The sequence below is a fragment of the Hyla sarda genome, chromosome 11, assembly GCF_029499605.1.
Source record: "Hyla sarda isolate aHylSar1 chromosome 11, aHylSar1.hap1, whole genome shotgun sequence".
NCBI classification, from domain to species: Eukaryota; Metazoa; Chordata; class Amphibia; order Anura; family Hylidae; genus Hyla; species Hyla sarda.
In genome coordinates this window covers 3,636,721-3,654,848 of record NC_079199.1, presented here as the reverse complement: position 1 = coordinate 3,654,848, position 18,128 = coordinate 3,636,721, and the positions used below count along the sequence as shown (strand labels likewise).

Below are 18,128 nucleotides of genomic sequence, written 5' to 3'. Positions count from 1 at the left end.
ATACAATTGTATCACTTCTCAGCTGAGAGCAGGACTAGCTATGTACAATGTATCAGTCTGGGGTCCAGGATGTTTAGCTCACAGAGCATTGTCTAGACTGGATACAATTGTATCACTTCTCAGCTGAGAGCAGGACTAGCTATGTACAATGTATCAGTCTGGGGTCCAGGATGTTTAGCTCACAGAGCATTGTCTAGACTGGATACAATTGTATCACTTCTCAGATGAGAGCAGAACTAGCTATGTACAATGTATCAGTCTGGGGTCCAGGATGTTTAGCTCACAGAGCATTGTCTAGACTGGATACAATTGTATCACTTCTCAGCTGAGAGCAGGACTAGCTATGTACAATGTATCAGTCTGGGGTCCAGGATGTTTAGCTCACAGAGCATTGTCTAGACTGGATACAATTGTATCACTTCTCAGCTGAGAGCAGGAATAGCTATGTACAATGTATCAGTCTGGGGTCCAGGATGTTTAGCTCACAGAGCATTGTCTAGACTGGATACAATTGTATCACTTCTCAGCTGAGAGCAGGAATAGCTATGTACAATGTATCAGTCTGGAGTCCAGGATGTTTAGCTCACAGAGCATTGTCTAGACTGGGTACAATTGTATCACTTCTCAGCTGGGAGCAGGACTAGCTATGTACAATGTATCAGTCTGGAGTCCAGGGTGTTTAGCTCACAGAGCATTGTCTAGACTGGATACAATTGTATCACTTCTCAGCTGAGAGCAGGACTAGCTATGTACAATGTATCAGTCTGGAGTCCAGGGTGTTTAGCTCACAGAGCATTGTCTAGACTGGATACAATTGTATCACTTCTCAGCTGAGAGCAGGACTAGCTATGTACAATGTATCAGTCTGGAGTCCAGGGTGTTTAGCTCACAGAGCATTGTCTAGACTGGATACAATTGTATCACTTCTCAGCTGAGAGCAGGACTAGTTATGTACAATGTATCAGTCTGGAGTCCAGGGTGTTTTGCTCACAGAGCATTGTCTATAGACTGGATACAATTGTATCACTTCTCAGCTGAGGGCAGGACTAGCTATGTACAATGTATCAGTCTGGAGTCCAGGATTTTTAGCTCACAGAGCATTGTCTAGACTGGATACAATTGTATCACTTCTCAGCTGAGAGCAGGACTAGCTATGTACAATGTATCAGTCTGGGGTCCAGGATGTTTAGCTCACAGAGCATTGTCTAGACTGGATACAATTATCACTTCTCAGCTGGGAGCAGGACGAGCTATGTACAATGTATCAGTCTGGAGTCCAGGATGTTTAGCTCACAGAGCATTGTCTAGACTGGATACAATTGTATCACTTCTCAGTTGGGAGCAGGACTAGCTATGTACGATGTATCAGTCTGGAGTCCAGGATGTTTAGCTCACAGAGCATTGTCTAGACTGGATACAATTGTATCACTTCTCAGCTGGGAGCAGGACAAGCTATGTACAATGTATCAGTCTGGAGTCCAGGATGTTTAGCTCACAGAGCATTGTCTAGACTGGATACAATTATCACTTCTCAGCTGGGAGCAGGACTAGCTATGTACAATGTATCAGTCTGGGGTCCAGGATGTTTAGCTCACAGAGCATTGTCTAGACTGGATACAATTATCACTTCTCAGCTGGGAGCAGGACTAGCTATGTACAATGTATCAGTCTGGAGTCCAGGATTTTTAGCTCACAGAGCATTGTCTAGACTGGATACAATTGTATCACTTCTCAGCTGAGAGCAGGACTAGCTATGTACAATGTATCAGTCTGGGGTCCAGGATGTTTAGCTCACAGAGCATTGTCTAGACTGGATACAATTATCACTTCTCAGCTGGGAGCAGGACGAGCTATGTACAATGTATCAGTCTGGAGTCCAGGATGTTTAGCTCACAGAGCATTGTCTAGACTGGATACAATTGTATCACTTCTCAGCTGGGAGCAGGACTAGCTATGTACGATGTATCAGTCTGGAGTCCAGGATGTTTAGCTCACAGAGCATTGTCTAGACTGGATACAATTGTATCACTTCTCAGCTGGGAGCAGGACTAGCTATGTACGATGTATCAGTCTGGAGTCCAGGATGTTTAGCTCACAGAGCATTGTCTAGACTGGATACAATTGTATCACTTCTCAGCTGGGAGCAGGACAAGCTATGTACAATGTATCAGTCTGGAGTCCAGGATGTTTAGCTCACAGAGCATTGTCTAGACTGGATACAATTATCACTTCTCAGCTGGGAGCAGGACTAGCTATGTACAATGTATCAGTCTGGGGTCCAGGATGTTTAGCTCACAGAGCATTGTCTAGACTGGATACAATTATCACTTCTCAGCTGGGAGCAGGACTAGCTATGTAGAGTTTTGCTCCTTCTGAATTTACACAATGTTCTTAATCATTTACAGCAAACATATCTATATAAAAGGCCTCTGAAAAATGAATTCATCGATTTGATTGGTTGCTATGGGTAACTGCCCCTTCTTCCTCTGCACGGATCTTTCTATAACATCAGGATTCCCTTTAAGGTGGAAACGTATTAGGATCGGGGTGGAAATGATCTGGATTTGTTCGGTCGGTAGCAGTAAAGACCATCAATAAATAGGAACCTTGTCAGATGAGAAAATAAAATCCCCGTTTGCCGCTATTATTCTCAGGGATAAATCTTGTGTCACCGCGATGCGAGAGAAGAACATGAATGTAGCGCGGGCATCGCTTCCATCAATAAGCCACAAGGTTATTACCGGCCGGCGCCGCTGATCACTCCGGAGCAGCCATGTATGAAAGTTCTTCATCTCAGCAATAAAGAACGCGCTCCAGAGCGATCCCAGCGAATACCGCGGCGGAGTTCAGCAATGTACGGAGGTTTATCAGCGATGCTGCTGGCGTCAGGATGTGTAATCCCACCGTGCGTCCTGCTCCGTCACATCGGCCCATCTGATGCATTTGCTGCTGCATTGCAGTATACAGAAGACATCGGCTTCCTGCATGTGTCACTGCTGCCCGTCCCTGCAAAATCTACAATGAAAAACAACATTTACCTTGATCCACTAATCCAGGAAAAATAACTCTGCAGAGAGGACGCAAAATACTAAAAGAATGAAAGATTCATCACTGTAGGAAGAAAAAAAATCTACAACTTTCAGATATAAAAACAATATTTCAAGTTTTCACCATTTTGAAAATATGTTTTGCTGTCAGTAATCAACAACCTTGTTTACATCCAGAAGATATAAATGTGATACAATTGTATCCAGTCTAGACAATGCTCTGTGAGCTAAACATCCTGGACCCCAGACTGATACATTGTACATAGCTAGTCCTGCTCTCAGCTGAGAAGTGATATAATTGTATCCAGTCTAGACAATGCTCTGTGAGCTAAACATCCTGGACCCCAGACTGATACATTGTACATAGCTAGTCCTGCTCCCAGCTGAGAAGTGATACTATTGTATCCAGTCTAGACAATGCTCTGTGAGCTAAACATCCTGGACCCCAGACTGATACATTGTACATAGCTAGTCCTGCTCTCAGCTGAGATGTGATACAATTGTATCCAGTCTAGACAATGCTCTGTGAGCTAAACATCCTGGACTCCAGACTGATACATTGTACATAGCTAGTCCTGCTCCCAGCTGAGAAGTGATACAATTGTATCCAGTCTAGACAATGCTCTGTGAGCTAAACATCCTGGACCCCAGACTGATACATTGTACATAGCTAGTCCTGTTCTCAGCTGAGAAGTGATACAATTGTATCCAGTCTAGACAATGCTCTGTGAGCTAAAAACTGTGGGCTCTGTACACTGAGGACAAGCAGGGTTCTGTACACTGAGGACAAGCAGGGCTCTGTACACTAAGGACAAGCAGGGTTCTGTACACTGAGGACAAGCAGGGCTCTGTACACTGAGGACAAGCAGGGCTCTGTACACTGAGGACAAGCAGGGCTCTGTACACTGATGACAAGCGGGGCTCTGTATACTGAGGACAAGCGGGGCTCTGTATACTGAGGACAAGCGGGGCTCTGTACACTGAGGACAAGCAGGGCTCTGTACACTGAGGACAAGCAGGGCTCTGTACACTGAGGACAAGCGGGGCTCTGTACACGGAGGACAAGCGGGGCTCTGTATACTGAGGACAAGCGGGGCTCTGTATACTGAGGACAAGCGGGGCTCTGTACACTGAGGACAAGCAGGGCTCTGTACACTGAGGACAAGCCGGGCTCTGTACACTGAGGACAAGCAGGGCACTGAGGACAAGCAGGGCTCTGTATACTGAGGACAAGCGGGGCTCTGTACACTGAGGACATGCAGGGTCCTGTACACTGAGAACAAGCGGGGCTCTGTACACTGAGGACAAGCAGGGCTCTGTACACTGAGGACAAGCGGGGCTCTGTACACTGAAGACAAGCAGGGCCATGTACACTGAGGACAAGCGGGGCTCTGTACACTGAGGACATGCAGGGCCATGTACACTGAGGACATGCAGGGCTCTATACACTGAGGACAAGCAGGGCTCTGTACACTGAGGACATGCAGGGCTCTGTACACTGAGGACAAGCAGGGTTCTGTACACTGAGGACAAGCAGGGCTCTGTACACTGAGGACAAGCAGGGTTCTGTACACTGAGGACAAGCAGGGCTCTGTACACTGAGGACATGCAGGGCTCTGTACACTGAGGACATGCAGGGCTCTGTACACTGAGGACAAGCAGGGTTCTGTACACTAAGGACAAGCAGGGCTCTGTACACTGAGGACAAGCAGGGTTCTGTACACTGAGGACATGCAGGGCTCTGTACACTGAGGACTTGCAGGGCTCTGTACACTGAGGCTCTGTGACACACCCCTAACTCACACATCAGGATGACTGACAAGCCAGGAGCCTGCACAGAGCTTGTCCTGTCCTCACTTCCTGTATTTGGACTCCTCACACAGACACACAGGCAATAGCTGCAGGGACAACATTTTTAACCCAAAAAATATACACATTTTTTAACCAATGTATATTACAATTATTCATATAATGTTATTATCTACATTATATCAAAAGTTTTTGTTAATGACAGGTACACTTTAATAATACCGTCATACTGTTACTGAACAAGCCACATCAGCACCGCATATTTCCACAACATAAAAACACCACCATACAGTTACTGGATAATATCCATACATCACCACATAATGGTTGACAAATACCACTATACAGTTACCGGATAATACCCCCACACCAGGAGCATATAGTACCACTGCAATGTGTCTAAATAATACTGTTACTATGCTGCACAAAATGTTACCACAGCACACGGGCTGCCCCTCCAATACCAGCCCGAGATAGAGAGGTCCCTAAATAATAGTGCCAAACAGACACTGCCCCATATTGTGCCCCAGAGGGTAAAAATAAACCCGCAGTGAAGCCCCCCCCCCCCATGTCTCGTACGTGATCCAATAAGATGCTGCAGTTCAGTGTCAGTCGCGCTCGTACATTTGGTTCCGGTAGATGTTGTTCGGTTTCGTTCACCATTAATCTCTCGTCTCTCCTCAGAAAGCCATCGATGCCGACAACGCCGGAGTCAACCCCATCGGCAACTACACGAACAAGAGCAGCCACTGGGATCTGGGCAGCGCCTTCTTCTTTGCTGGGACGGTGATAACCACGATAGGTGGGTGATGTGCGCCGGCGCGGTGCCCCCCTTCATGTTTCCAGCCCATCGCGCTACAGTTTTTTGCTAATGGGGGGGGGGGTTATCGTGGTTTTGATTGGTTTTCCAGCTTGGAAGCCCATTCACTCTATTTATGAGGGGGCGTGGCTTCTTGTGCACAGATTTGTTGCATTGATCATCTGCGTGAAAAAAATGTATTGCGCAAAACAGAAAAATTCACACAAGCGCACTCCTCTCTGAAGGTGGCGTAGATAGTTCATTGGTTCGTGTCAATGCTCCTGTTGCGCATCCCTTAAAAAATCCACCTAATTTTTTTATTTATGTTGTGTGCGCCAATTTCTTAAATTAGGCACAAAAAACCACCCGAAAAACTGTAAAGAAATGTTGCACAGATTTTCTCCCAAATTTAAAGAGTGCACACAACATGTGTGTAAATCTTTTAAAGGGGTACTCCGCTGCTCAGCGTTTGGAACAAACTGTTCTGACCGCTGGAGTCGGCGCCAGGAGCTCGTGATGTCATAGCCCCTGATGATGTCACGACCCCTTCCATAGACTTGCATTAAGGGGGCGGGCGTGACATCATGAGGGGGCGGGGCTATGACAGCACGAGCTCCTGGCGCTGAGCAGCGGAGTACCCCTTTAAAAGGGAAGTACAATGGGGGAAAAGGGCGACATCAGTGACCTTCACACATCCTGCGCCGCTGTTGGAGCGGATTATTATGATGCAGATGTTAATGGCAATTCCCTGGTTGAACTGGATGGACGTATGTCTTTTTCAACCATACTAACTATGTAACTATGTAACCTATTTGCTCACACTAAGCCACGCCTCCTCTGTGTAAAAATACAAAAATGATAAAAGAAAAATTTCTTTTTTTTTAATCATTAAAAGGTTTTAAAAACAAAACAAAAAAAAAATGGGACAAATATAAACCCCAAAATCCAGCTTATTGTAACATCAGACCCCCACATCTTGCCCATCAGGCCCCCACATCTTGTCCATCAGACCCCCACATCTTGTCCATCAGGCCCCCCACATCTTGTCCATCAGGCCCCCACATCTTGTCCATCAGACCCCCACATCTTGTCCATCAGGCCCCCACATCTTGTCCATCAGGCCCCCACATCTTGTCCATCAGGCCCCCACATCTTGTCAGGGGTGTGAATACTTTGTTCTGTAGGGTTTTCAGCAGATCCCATAGATTTACAATGTGACGGCTCCGTCTTCTATCTTCAGGTTATGGGAACATCGCGCCCAGCACAGAAGGGGGGAAGATTTTCTGCATCCTCTACGCTATATTCGGAATCCCGCTCTTCGGCTTCTTGTTGGCCGGCATTGGGGACCAGCTGGGCACGATTTTTGGGAAAAGCATCGCAAGAGTGGAGAAAGTGTTCCGGGTAAGGGTTAGTATTTATTGATTTACTTTACAGTAAACTGGTGGATGATGGTAGAGGGCATGCTCAGGTGTGGTGGAGGATGGTAGAGGGCATGCTCAGTTTTGGTGGAGGATGGTAGAGGGCATGCTCAGGTGTGGTGGAGGATGGTAGAGGGCATGCTCAGTTGTGGTGGAGGATGGTAGAGGGCATGCTCAGGTGTGGTGGAGGATGGTAGAGGGCATGCTCAGTTATGGTGGAGGATGGTAGAGGGCATGCTCATGTGTGGTGGAGGATGGTAGAGGGCATGCTCAGGTTTGGTGGAGGATGGTAGATGGCATGCTCAGGTGTGGTGGAGGATGGTAGAGGGCATGCTCAGGTGTGGTGGATGATGGTAGAGGGCATGCTCAGGTGTGGTGGTTGATTGTAGAGGGCATGCTCAAGTGTGGTGGAGGATGGTAGAGGGCATGCTCAGTTGTGGATGATGGTAGAGGGCATGCTCAGGTGTGGTGGAGGATGGTAGAGGGCATGCTCAGGTGTGGTGGAGGATGGTAGAGGGCATGCTCAGTTGTGGTGGAGGATGGTAGAGGGCATGCTCAGGTGTGGTGGAGGACGGTAGATGGCATGCTCAGGTGTGGTGGATGACGGTAGAGGGCATGCTCAGGTGTGGTGGATGATGGTAGAGGGCATGCTCAAGTGTGGTGGATGATGGTAGAGGGCATGCTCAGGTGTGGTGGAGGATGGTAGAGGGCATGCTCTGGTGTGGTGGATGATGGTAGAGGGCATGCTCACGTGTGGTGGAGGATGGTAGAAGGCATGCTCAGGTGTGGTGGAGGATGGTAGAGGGCATGCTCAGGTGTGGTGGAGGATGGTAGAGGGCATGCTCAGGTGTGGTGGAGGATGGTAGATGGCATGCTCAGGTGTGGTGGATGATGGTAAATGGCATGCTCAGGTGTGGTGGAGGATGGTAGAGGGCATGCTCAGGTGTGGATGATGGTAGAGGGCATGCTCGGGTCTGTTAGATGATGGTAGAGGGCATGCTCAGGTGTGGTGGATGGTGGTAGAGGGCATGCTCAGTTGTGGATGATGGTAGAGGGCATGCTCAGGTGTGGTGGAGGATGGTGGAGGGCATGCTCAGGTGTGGTGGAGGATGGTAGAGGGCATACTCAGGTGTGGTGGAGGATGGTAGAGGGCATGCTCAGTTGTGGTGGAGGATGGTAGAGGGCATGCTCAGGTGTGGTGGAGGATGGTAGAGGGCATGCTCAGGTGTGGTGGAGGATGGTAGAGGGCATGCTCAGGTGTGGTGGAGGATGGTAGAGGGCATGCTTAGGTGTGGTGGAGGATGGTAGAGGGCATGCTCAGGTGTGGATGATGGTAGAGGGCATGCTCAGGTGTGGTGGATGATGGTAGAGGGCATGCTCAAGTGTTGTGGATGATGGTAGAGGGCATGCTCAAGTGTTGTGGAGGATGGTAGAGGGCATGCTCAAGTGTGGTGGAGGATGGTAGAGGGCATGCTCAAGTGTGGTGGAGGATGGTAGAGGGCATGCTCACGTGTGGTGGAGGATGGTAGAGGGCATGCTCAGGTGTGGATGATGGTAGAGGGCATGCTCAGGTGTGGTGGATGGTGGTAGAGGGCATGCTCAGGTGTGGTGCAGGATGGTAGAGGGCATGCTCAGGTGTGGTGGAGGATGGTAGAGGGCATGCTCAGGTGTGGTGGAGGATGGTAGAGGGCATGCTCAGGTGTGGTGGAGGATGGTAGAGGGCATGCTCTGGTGTGGTGGAGGATGGTAGAGGGCATGCTCAGGTGTGGTGGAGGATGGTAGAGGGCATGCTCAGGTGTGGTGGAGGATGGTAGAAGGCATGCTCTGGTGTGGTGGAGGATGGTAGAGGGCATGCTCACGTGTGGTGGAGGATGGTAGAAGGCATGCTCAGGTGTGGTGGAGGATGGTAGAGGGCATGCTCAGGTGTGGTGGAGGATGGTAGAGGGCATGCTCAGGTGTGGTGGAGGATGGTAGAGGGCATGCTCAGGTGTGGTGGATGATGGTAAATGGCATGCTCAAGTGTGGTGGAAGGTGGTAGAGGGCATGCTCAGGTGTGGATGATGGTAGAGGGCATGCTCAGGTGTGGTGGAGGATGGTAGAGGGTATGCTCAGGTGTGGTGGATGGTGGTAGAGGGCATGCTCAGGTGTGGTGGATGGTGGTAGAGGGCATGCTCAGGTGTGGTGGAGGATGGTAGAGGGCATGCTCAGGTGTGGTGGATGGTGGTAGAGGGCATGCTCAGGTGTGGTGGATGGTGGTAGAGGGCATGCTCAGGTGTGGTGGATGATGGTAGAGGGCATGCTCAAGTGTGGTGGAGGATGGTAGAGGGCATGCTCAGGTGTGGTGGAGGATGGTAGAGGGCATGCTCAGGTGTGGTGGAGGATGATAGAGGGCATGCTCTGGTGTGGTGGATGATGGTAGAGGGCATTCTCATGTGTGGTGGAGGATGGTAGAGGGCATGCTCAGGTGTGGTGGAGGATGGTAGAGGGCATGCTCAGGTGTGGTGGAGGATGGCAGAGGGCATGCTCAGGTGTGGTGGAGGATGGTAGATGGCATGCACAGGTGTGGTGGAAGATGGTAAATGGCATGCTCAGGTGTGGTGGATGGTGGTAGAAAGCATGCTCAGGTGTGGATGGTGGTAGAGGGCATGCTCAGGTGTGGTGGAGGATGGTAGAGGGCATGCTCAGGTGTGGTGGAGGATGGTAGAGGGCATGCTCAGGTGTGGTGGATGGTGGTAGAGGGCATGCTCAGGTGTGGTTGATGGTGGTAGAGGGCATGCTCAGGTGTGGTGGATGATGGTAGAGGGCATGCTCAAGTGTGGTGGAGGATGGTAGAGGGCATGCTCAGGTGTGGTGGAGGATGGTAGAGGGCATGCTCAGGTGTGGTGGAGGATGATAGAGGGCATGCTCTGGTGTGGTGGATGATGGTAGAGGGCATTCTCATGTGTGGTGGAGGATGGTAGAGGGCATGCTCAGGTGTGGTGGAGGATGGTAGAGGGCATGCTCAGGTGTGGTGGAGGATGGCAGAGGACATGCTCAGGTGTGGTGGAGGATGGTAGATGGCATGCACAGGTGTGGTGGATGATGGTAAATGGCATGCTCAGGTGTGGTGGATGGTGGTAGGGAGCATGCTCAGGTGTGGATGATGGTAGAGGGCATGCTCAGGTGTGGTGGATGGTGGTAGAGGGCATGCTCAGGTGTGGTAGATGATGGTAGAGGGCATGCTCAGGTGTGGTAGATGATGGTAGAGGGCATGCTCAGGTGTGGTAGATGATGGTAGAGGGCATGCTCAGTTGTGGATGATGGTAGAGGGCATGCTCAGGTGTGGTGGAGGATGGTAGAGGGCATGCTCAGGTGTGGTGGAGGATGGTAGAGGGCATGCTCAGGTGTGGTGGAGGATGGTAGAGGGCATGCTCAGGTGTGGTGGAGGATGGTAGAGGGCATGCTCTGGTGTGGTGGAGGATGGTAGAGGGCATGCTCAGGTGTGGTGGAGGATGGTAGAGGGCATGCTCAGGTGTGGTGGAGGATGGTAGAAGGCATGCTCTGGTGTGGTGGAGGATGGTAGAGGGCATGCTCACGTGTGGTGGAGGATGGTAGAAGGCATGCTCAGGTGTGGTGGAGAATGGTAGAGGGCATGCTCAGGTGTGGTGAAGGATGGTAGAGGGCATGCTCAGGTGTGGTGGAGGATGGTAGATGGCATGCTCAGGTGTGGTGGATGATGGTAAATGGCATGCTCAAGTGTGGTGGATGGTGGTAGAGGGCATGCTCAGGTGTGGATGATGGTAGAGGGCATGCTCTGGTGTGGTGGAGGATGGTAGAGGGTATGCTCAGGTGTGGTGGATGGTGGTAGAGGGCATGCTCAGGTGTGGTGGATGGTGGTAGAGGGCATGCTCAGGTGTGGTGGAGGATGGTAGAGGGCATGCTCAGGTGTGGTGGATGGTGGTAGAGGGCATGCTCAGGTGTGGTGTATGGTGGTAGAGGGCATGCTCAGGTGTGGTGGATGATGGTAGAGGGCATGCTCAAGTGTGGTGGAGGATGGTAGAGGGCATGCTCAGGTGTGGTGGAGGATGATAGAGGGCATGCTCTGGTGTGGTGGATGATGGTAGAGGGCATTCTCATGTGTGGTGGAGGATGGTAGAGGGCATGCTCAGGTGTGGTGGAGGATGGTAGAGGGCATGCTCAGGTGTGGTGGAGGATGGCAGAGGGCATGCTCAGGTGTGGTGGAGGATGGTAGATGGCATGCACAGGTGTGGTGGATGATGGTAAATGGCATGCTCAGGTGTGGTGGATGGTGGTAGAGAGCATGCTCAGGTGTGGATGATGGTAGAGGGCATGCTCAGGTGTGGTGGAGGATGGTAGAGGGCATGCTCTGGTGTGGTGGATGGTGGTAGAGGGCATGCTCAGGTGTGGTAGATGATGGTAGAGGGCATCCTCAGGTGTGGTAGATGATGGTAGAGGGCATGCTCAGTTGTGGATGATGGTAGAGGGCATGCTCAGGTGTGGTGGAGGATGGTAGAGGGCATGCTCAGGTGTGGTGGAGAATGGTAGAGGGCATGCTCAGGTGTGGTGGAGGATGGTAGAGGGCATGCTCAAGTGTGGCGGAGGATGGTAGAGGGCATGCTCAGGTGTGGTGGAGGATTGTAAATGGCATGCTCAGGTGTGGTGGATGGTGGTAGAGGGCATGCTCAGGTGTGGTGGATGGTGGTAGAGGGCATGCTCAGGTGTGGTAGATGATGGTAGAAGGCATGCTCAGGTCTGTTAGATGATGGTAGAGGGCATGCTCAGGTGTGGTGGAGGATGGTAGAGGGCATGCTCAGGTGTGGTGGAGGATGGTAGAGGTCATGCTCAGGTGTGGTGGAGGATGGTAGAGGTCATGCTCAGGTGTGGTGGAGGATGGTAGAGGGCATGCTCAGGTGTGGTGGTGGATGGTAGATGGCATGCTCTGGTGTGGTGGAGGATGGTAGAGGGCATGCTCAGGTGTGGTGGTGGATGTTAGATGGCATGCTCTGGTGTGGTGGAGGATGGTAGAGGGCATGCTCAGGTGTGGTGGAGGATGGTAGAGGGCATGCTCAGGTGTGATGGAGGATGGTAGAGGGCATGCTCAGGTGTGGTGGATGATGGTAGAGGGCATGCTCAGGTGTGGTGGAGGATGGTAGAGGGCATGCTCAGGTGTGGTGGAGGATGGTAGAGGGCATGCTCAGGTGTGGTGGATGATGGTAGAGGGCATGCTCAGGTGTGGTGGAGGATGGTAGAGGGCATGCTCAGGTGTAGTGGAGGATGGTAGAGGGCATGCTCAGGTGTGGTGGAGGATGGTAGAGGGCATGCTCAGGTGTGGTGGAGGATGGTAGAGGGCATGCTCAGGTGTGGTGGAGGATGGTAGAGGGCATGCTCAGGTGTGGTGGAGGATGGTAGAGGGCATGCTCAGGTGTGGTGGAGGATGGTAGAGGGCATGCTCAGGTGTAGTGGAGGATGGTAGAGGGCATGCTCAGGTGTGGTGGAGGATGGTGGAGGATGGTAGAGGGCATGCTCAGGTGTGGTGGAGGATGGTAGAGGGCATGCTCAGGTGTGGTGGAGGATGGTGGAGGATGGTAGAGGGCATGCTCAGGTGTGGTGGAGGATGGTAGAGGGCATGCTCAGGTGTAGTGGATAGTAGTTGATGTAGTCTTATAGAATCCTGATATGATCATTCCGCTTGTTTGTTTGCACAATGCCGACATATGAGTGTGAGCTCTGCAGCCAACATTGAGTCCAGACCTCAGGCTTCCCACTGCTGCCCCCTTATTAGACAGTAGTGGCCCCTCAGAGTCAGCGGGCCCCTCAGAGTCAGCGGGGCCCCTCACTTCCAGCTGAGCCCATTACCCTAATGAGCAGAGACCTGTAAAATGTTGTATTTATATTTTATGAGCCGATCCTGAAGTCTTAGGAGACGGGAGCGTAAATTGGGCCCCCCCCCCCCCCCCCGGTGAGTGACCCCAGATGTGACCTTCAGGATCGGTCACCAATGGAGGAGAAAAGATACAATTAGTTCTATGAATGGTTTGTTCTGATACGTGACGGGAGGTCAGTGACGCAGAATAAAGGCAGCGAGGTAATACCGCCACCCCGGGGGATATACACGTCACATATACATTGGATTCACACACTTCATGCATTGGCATCTTATCAATGAGGTTAACCCTTAGATGACACAGGGCGTACATGTATGCCGGCGAGTAACAGGTACAACCAGCAGCCAGGACTCACTGCTAGTGCCGGATATCAGCGATCATCTACAGCAGTGTTTCCCAACTAAGATGCCTCCAGCTGATGCAAAACTACATCTCCCAGCATGCCCGGACAGCCAACGGCTGTCCGGGCATGCTGGGAGTTGTAGTTTTGCAACAGCTGGAGGCACACCGATTGGGAAACACTGATCTAAGGCTGTCCAGGCATGCTGGGAATTGTAGTTTTTCAACAGCTGGAGGCACACTGGTTGAGAATCCACTATCATCTAAAGCAGTGTTTCCCAACCAGGGTGCCTCCAGCTGTTGCAGAACTATAACTACAGCCGTTGGCTGACCAAGCGTGCTGGGAGTTTAGTTTTGCCACAGCTGGAGACACACTGATTGGCAAACACTAACCTAAGGCTGTCCAGGCTTGTTGGGAGTTATAGTTTTGCAACAGCTGGGGGCACACTGGTTGGGAAACGCTAACCTATGGCTATCCGGGCATGCTGGGAGTTGTAGTTTTGCAACAATTGTTGGTACACTGATGGAGAAACACTAACCTAAGGCTGTCCAGGCTTGTTGGGAGTTGTAGTTTCACAACAGCTGGAGGCACACCGGTTGGGAATCACTGATTCAGAGCTCCCCATCTAGATACAATGTTACGGAGGTTCCGTTGCTGATTCATTGTCAAGGTCTCCACCATTGATCATCAAGCATCTAGACACAGGACCCCCCCATCCCCCTCCACGACTGGTCACCATGGAAACAGTAATAGGATTCCCCATAGATCAGATCAGCAGATTCCGTCCTCGGGGCCCCGGAGCCGCTTAGTCACTTTACTGTTCCCGGGAGGCTCCTCTGGGGCCGAACATTAATGGGTCCCGTCCCTGCATTGCTATCTCATTTGCATACAGGGTCATTTACATGTTTTATGCAAATTAAAAACCATGAAGATGACAAAGAATTACAACTGCGCAATATTAGTAAAAGCAGGAGAACGCGGCAATGGAGGAAACACTGTGCGTGAGATGTGGTTATACAGGGCCGGCTGGGAGTTGTAGTCCCTCTTCTATACCTTAGTAGTATATGACACTGAGCGTGAGATGTGGTTATACAGCGCCGGATGGGAGTTGTAGTCCCTCTTCTATACCTTAGTAGTATATGACACTGAGCGTGAGATATGTTTATACAGGGCCGGCTGGGAATTGTAGTCCCTTTTCTACACCTTAGTAGTATATGACACTGTGCGTGAGATGTGGTTATACAGCGCCGGATGGGAGTTGTAGTCCCTCTTCTATACCTTAGTAGTATATGACACTGAGCGTGAGATGTGGTTATACAGGGCCGGATGGGAGTTGTAGTCCCTCTTCTACACCTTAGTAGTATATGACACTGTCCGTGAGATGTGGAGATGTGGTTATACAGGGCCGGCTGGGAGTTGTAGTCCCTCTTCTATACCTTAGTAGTATATGACACTGAGCGTGAGATGTGGTTATACAGGGCCGGATAGGAGTTGTAGTCCCTCTTCTATACCTTAGTAGTATATGACACTGTCCGTGAGATGTGGAGATGTGGTTATACAGGGCCGGATGGGAGTTGTAGTCCCTCTTCTATATCTTAGTAGTATATGACACTGTGCGTTACTCCAGGATTTGTAAATCTATAGACGTCAGTGAGTGCAGTGCATTGTGGGACGGAATATTTTGGTGTGAGCGGATACATTGTATCCAGGGAGAAGTGACAAATGTCTTTGTTTCAGAAGAAGCAGGTGAGCCAGACCAAGATCCGCGTCATCTCCACCATCTTGTTCATCGTGGCCGGGTGTCTGGTGTTCGTCACCATCCCGGCCGTCATCTTCAAGCAGATCGAGGGCTGGACCGAGCTGGAGTCCATCTACTTCGTGGTGGTGACGCTCACGACCGTCGGCTTTGGAGACTACGTGGCAGGTTCGTGAGTATGTGTGATACTGTTGTGTATCTAATCCAATCATGTGTGATACTGTTGTATCTAATCCAATCATGTGTGATACTTTTGTATCTAATCCAATCAGGTTTGATACCGTCTGCTGAGCTGCTGTATCTAAGCCTGTCATGTGTGATACTGTCTGCTGAGCTGTTGTATCTAATTTTGTCGTGTGATACTGTCTGCTGAGCTGTTGTATCTAAGCCTTTCATGTCCGATACTGTCTGCTGAGCTGTTGTATCTAAGCCTTTCCTGTGTGATACTGTGTGCTGAGCTGTTGTATCTAAGCCTATCATGTGTGATACTGTCTGCTGAGCTGTTGTATCTAAGCCTTTCCTGTGTGATACTATCTGCTGAGCTGTTGTATCTAAGCCTTTCATGTCTGATACTGTCTGCTGAGCTGTTGTATCTAAGCCTTTCATGTGTGATACTGTCTGCTGAGCTGTTGTATCTAAGCCTTTCCTGTGTGATACTGTCTGCTGAGCTGTTGTATCTAAGCCTATCATGTGTGATACTGTTTGCTGAGCTGTTGTATCTAAGCCTATCTTCTGTAATGGAGTCTGCTGAGCTGTTGTATCTAAGCCTATCATGTGTGATACTGTCTGCTGAGCTGTTGTATCTAAGCCTATCATGTGTGATACTGTCTGCTGAGCTACTGTATCTAAGCCTATCATGTGTGATGACTCTGAGAAGCGCACAGCACTACAACCCTCATCATGTACATCTCGCCCCCTATAGACCCTTAATAGACTTTTAAAGGACTGGTTCACACTTTAAATAGTCACCGAAACCGCATGTAAAATCCGTGTGAATTCTGGTGTAGCTTTTGACGCTAATTTCACTATTGGGAATCCATGTGGAAATCTACAGAAAAAGGGCGGCCATTTTTTCCTGTAGGAAAATAACCTATAAAACACAAAATATTATATTAAAGTGGAAGATGGTTTAGTTATGGAAATTGGCGCGGATTATGTGACACGACCCTTAGAGCAGCAGCGAGCGGTCTCCATTATCTGCGGACTGTCTGTACTATAAAGAGTTAACGGCGGCCTCCATCCTCTCTCCCCGTGGCCCCTTCCTCTCTGGCTATAATCGTCCTGTGATCTCATCCTTATGAATAAATCATGAAACGCGTGAGCGGCCGACCCGGGGTTAATAATTTGGCGACCACGATGGAGGTCTCTATTTATATCAGTGTTTCCCAACCAGTGTGCCTCCAGCTGTTGCAAAACTACAACTTCCAGCATGCCCGGACAGCCGAAGGCTGTCCGGGCATGCTGGTAGTTGTAGTTTTGCAACAGCTGGAGGCACACTGGTTGGGAAACACTGATCCATATAATAAAAGGTATAGATACAGAGATACGTCCCCGGATGTGTAATAGAAAGCGCAAAGTTAGCGCAGTGTGAACAGAGACCAAGACGACCCTACGGGTCCTACAGGTGACAATCCTCTCAGCCGCCATTGTTCTCTCATTGTGAGAAAAACCATATAAACACAATGTCACAGACTGTTCCAAGTCTGGCAGCGCCTCCCTATGGTAGAGTGTGGTATTACATGTCCTGTTCTTTGATGAGTAATATTTGTTTATAATGGTATATATTATATTTTATAGCATTGTTTACATTGCATTTAGTATTATAATGTTTTCTTACATTGTTCTAGAACATCTATTATATATTATTTAGTTACATTAGATGTTATGATAATAGTTTAGTCCGATGAGGAGAGTCGGTCGCCATCTTTAGAGTCGTTCCCTCTTTGCTCATCCAATTAGACCCGCTGTAAATTAATTATGTTGCCTCCATTAGTGGCGCGGTGCTCTCAGTGAATAAGGGTCGGCGGAGCGGTTGGAGGCAGCGGCGTCGCGCAGGATCTCGCTGTTTTCTCAGCAGTTTCCTGATTGACTTCAGGGATGAGAAATCTCAGACTATGGGCCTTATAACATGAGGGGTTAATCAGCTGATCAGTTATATTATACAGGAGGTGACATCACAGCTTTCCGTAAATGTTGGCGCCCCTGAAATTCCTCACAGGAAAGGATTGCAGTAACACATGTTTTGCTATACACATGTTTATTCCCTTTGTGTGTATTGGAACTAAACCAAAAAAGGAGGAAAAAAAGGCAAATTGGACATAATGTCACCAAACTCCAAAAATGGTCTGGACACAATTATTGGCCCCTTTCATAATTGTGGGAAAATAAGATTGTTTCAAGCCTGTGATGTTCCTTTATACTCACCTGGGGCAAGTAACAGGTGTGGGCAATAGAAAAATCCCACCTGAAAGCAGATATAAAGGAGAGAAGTTCACTTAGTCTTTGCATTGTGTGTCTGTGTGTGCCGCACTAAGCATGGACAACAGAAAGAGGAGAAGAGAACTGTCTGAGGACTTGGGAACCAAAATTGTGGGAAAATATCAACAATCTCAAAGATACAAGTCCATCTTTGTCTTTGTCCACAGTGCTCAACATTATCAAGAAGTTTACACCCCATGGCCCTGTAGATAATCTCCCTGGGTGTGGACGGAAGAGATAAACTGATGAAAGGTGTCAACGCATGATAGTCTGGATGGTGGATAAGCAGCCCCAAACAAGTTCCAAAGATACTCAAGCTGTCCTGCAGGCTCAGGGAGCATCAGCGTGAACTATCCGTCCACATTTAAATGAAATGCTATAGAGGAGACCCAGGAGGACCCCACTATGGAGGAGACCCAGGAGGACCCCGCTATGGAGGAGACCCAGGAGGACCCCACTATGGAGGAGACCCAGGAGGACCCCACTGCTGACACAGAGACATAAAAAACAAGATTAAATTTTGCCAAAATGAACTTGAGTAACCAAAATCCTTCTGGGAAAACGTCTTGTGGACAGATGAGACCAAGATAGAGCTT

At 49.6% G+C, this 18,128-nt stretch overlaps 1 protein-coding gene across 5 annotated transcripts in view; it reads left to right on the top strand.

Moving 5' to 3' along the window:
* KCNK10 (potassium two pore domain channel subfamily K member 10) overlaps nucleotides 1-18,128 on the top strand; it is a 79,015-nt gene that overhangs the window by 54,799 nt on the left and 6,088 nt on the right. For 3 of the 5 annotated variants that reach the window (XM_056545951.1, XM_056545954.1, XM_056545955.1), the window contains exons 3-5: nucleotides 5,541-5,658; nucleotides 6,896-7,062; nucleotides 15,036-15,222. In XM_056545951.1, the coding sequence (XP_056401926.1) occupies nucleotides 5,541-5,658; nucleotides 6,896-7,062; nucleotides 15,036-15,222 (472 nt within the window). The remainder of the gene's footprint in view (nucleotides 1-5,540; nucleotides 5,659-6,895; nucleotides 7,063-15,035; nucleotides 15,223-18,128) is intronic. The other 2 variants (XM_056545952.1, XM_056545953.1) reach the window with 2 other exon arrangements.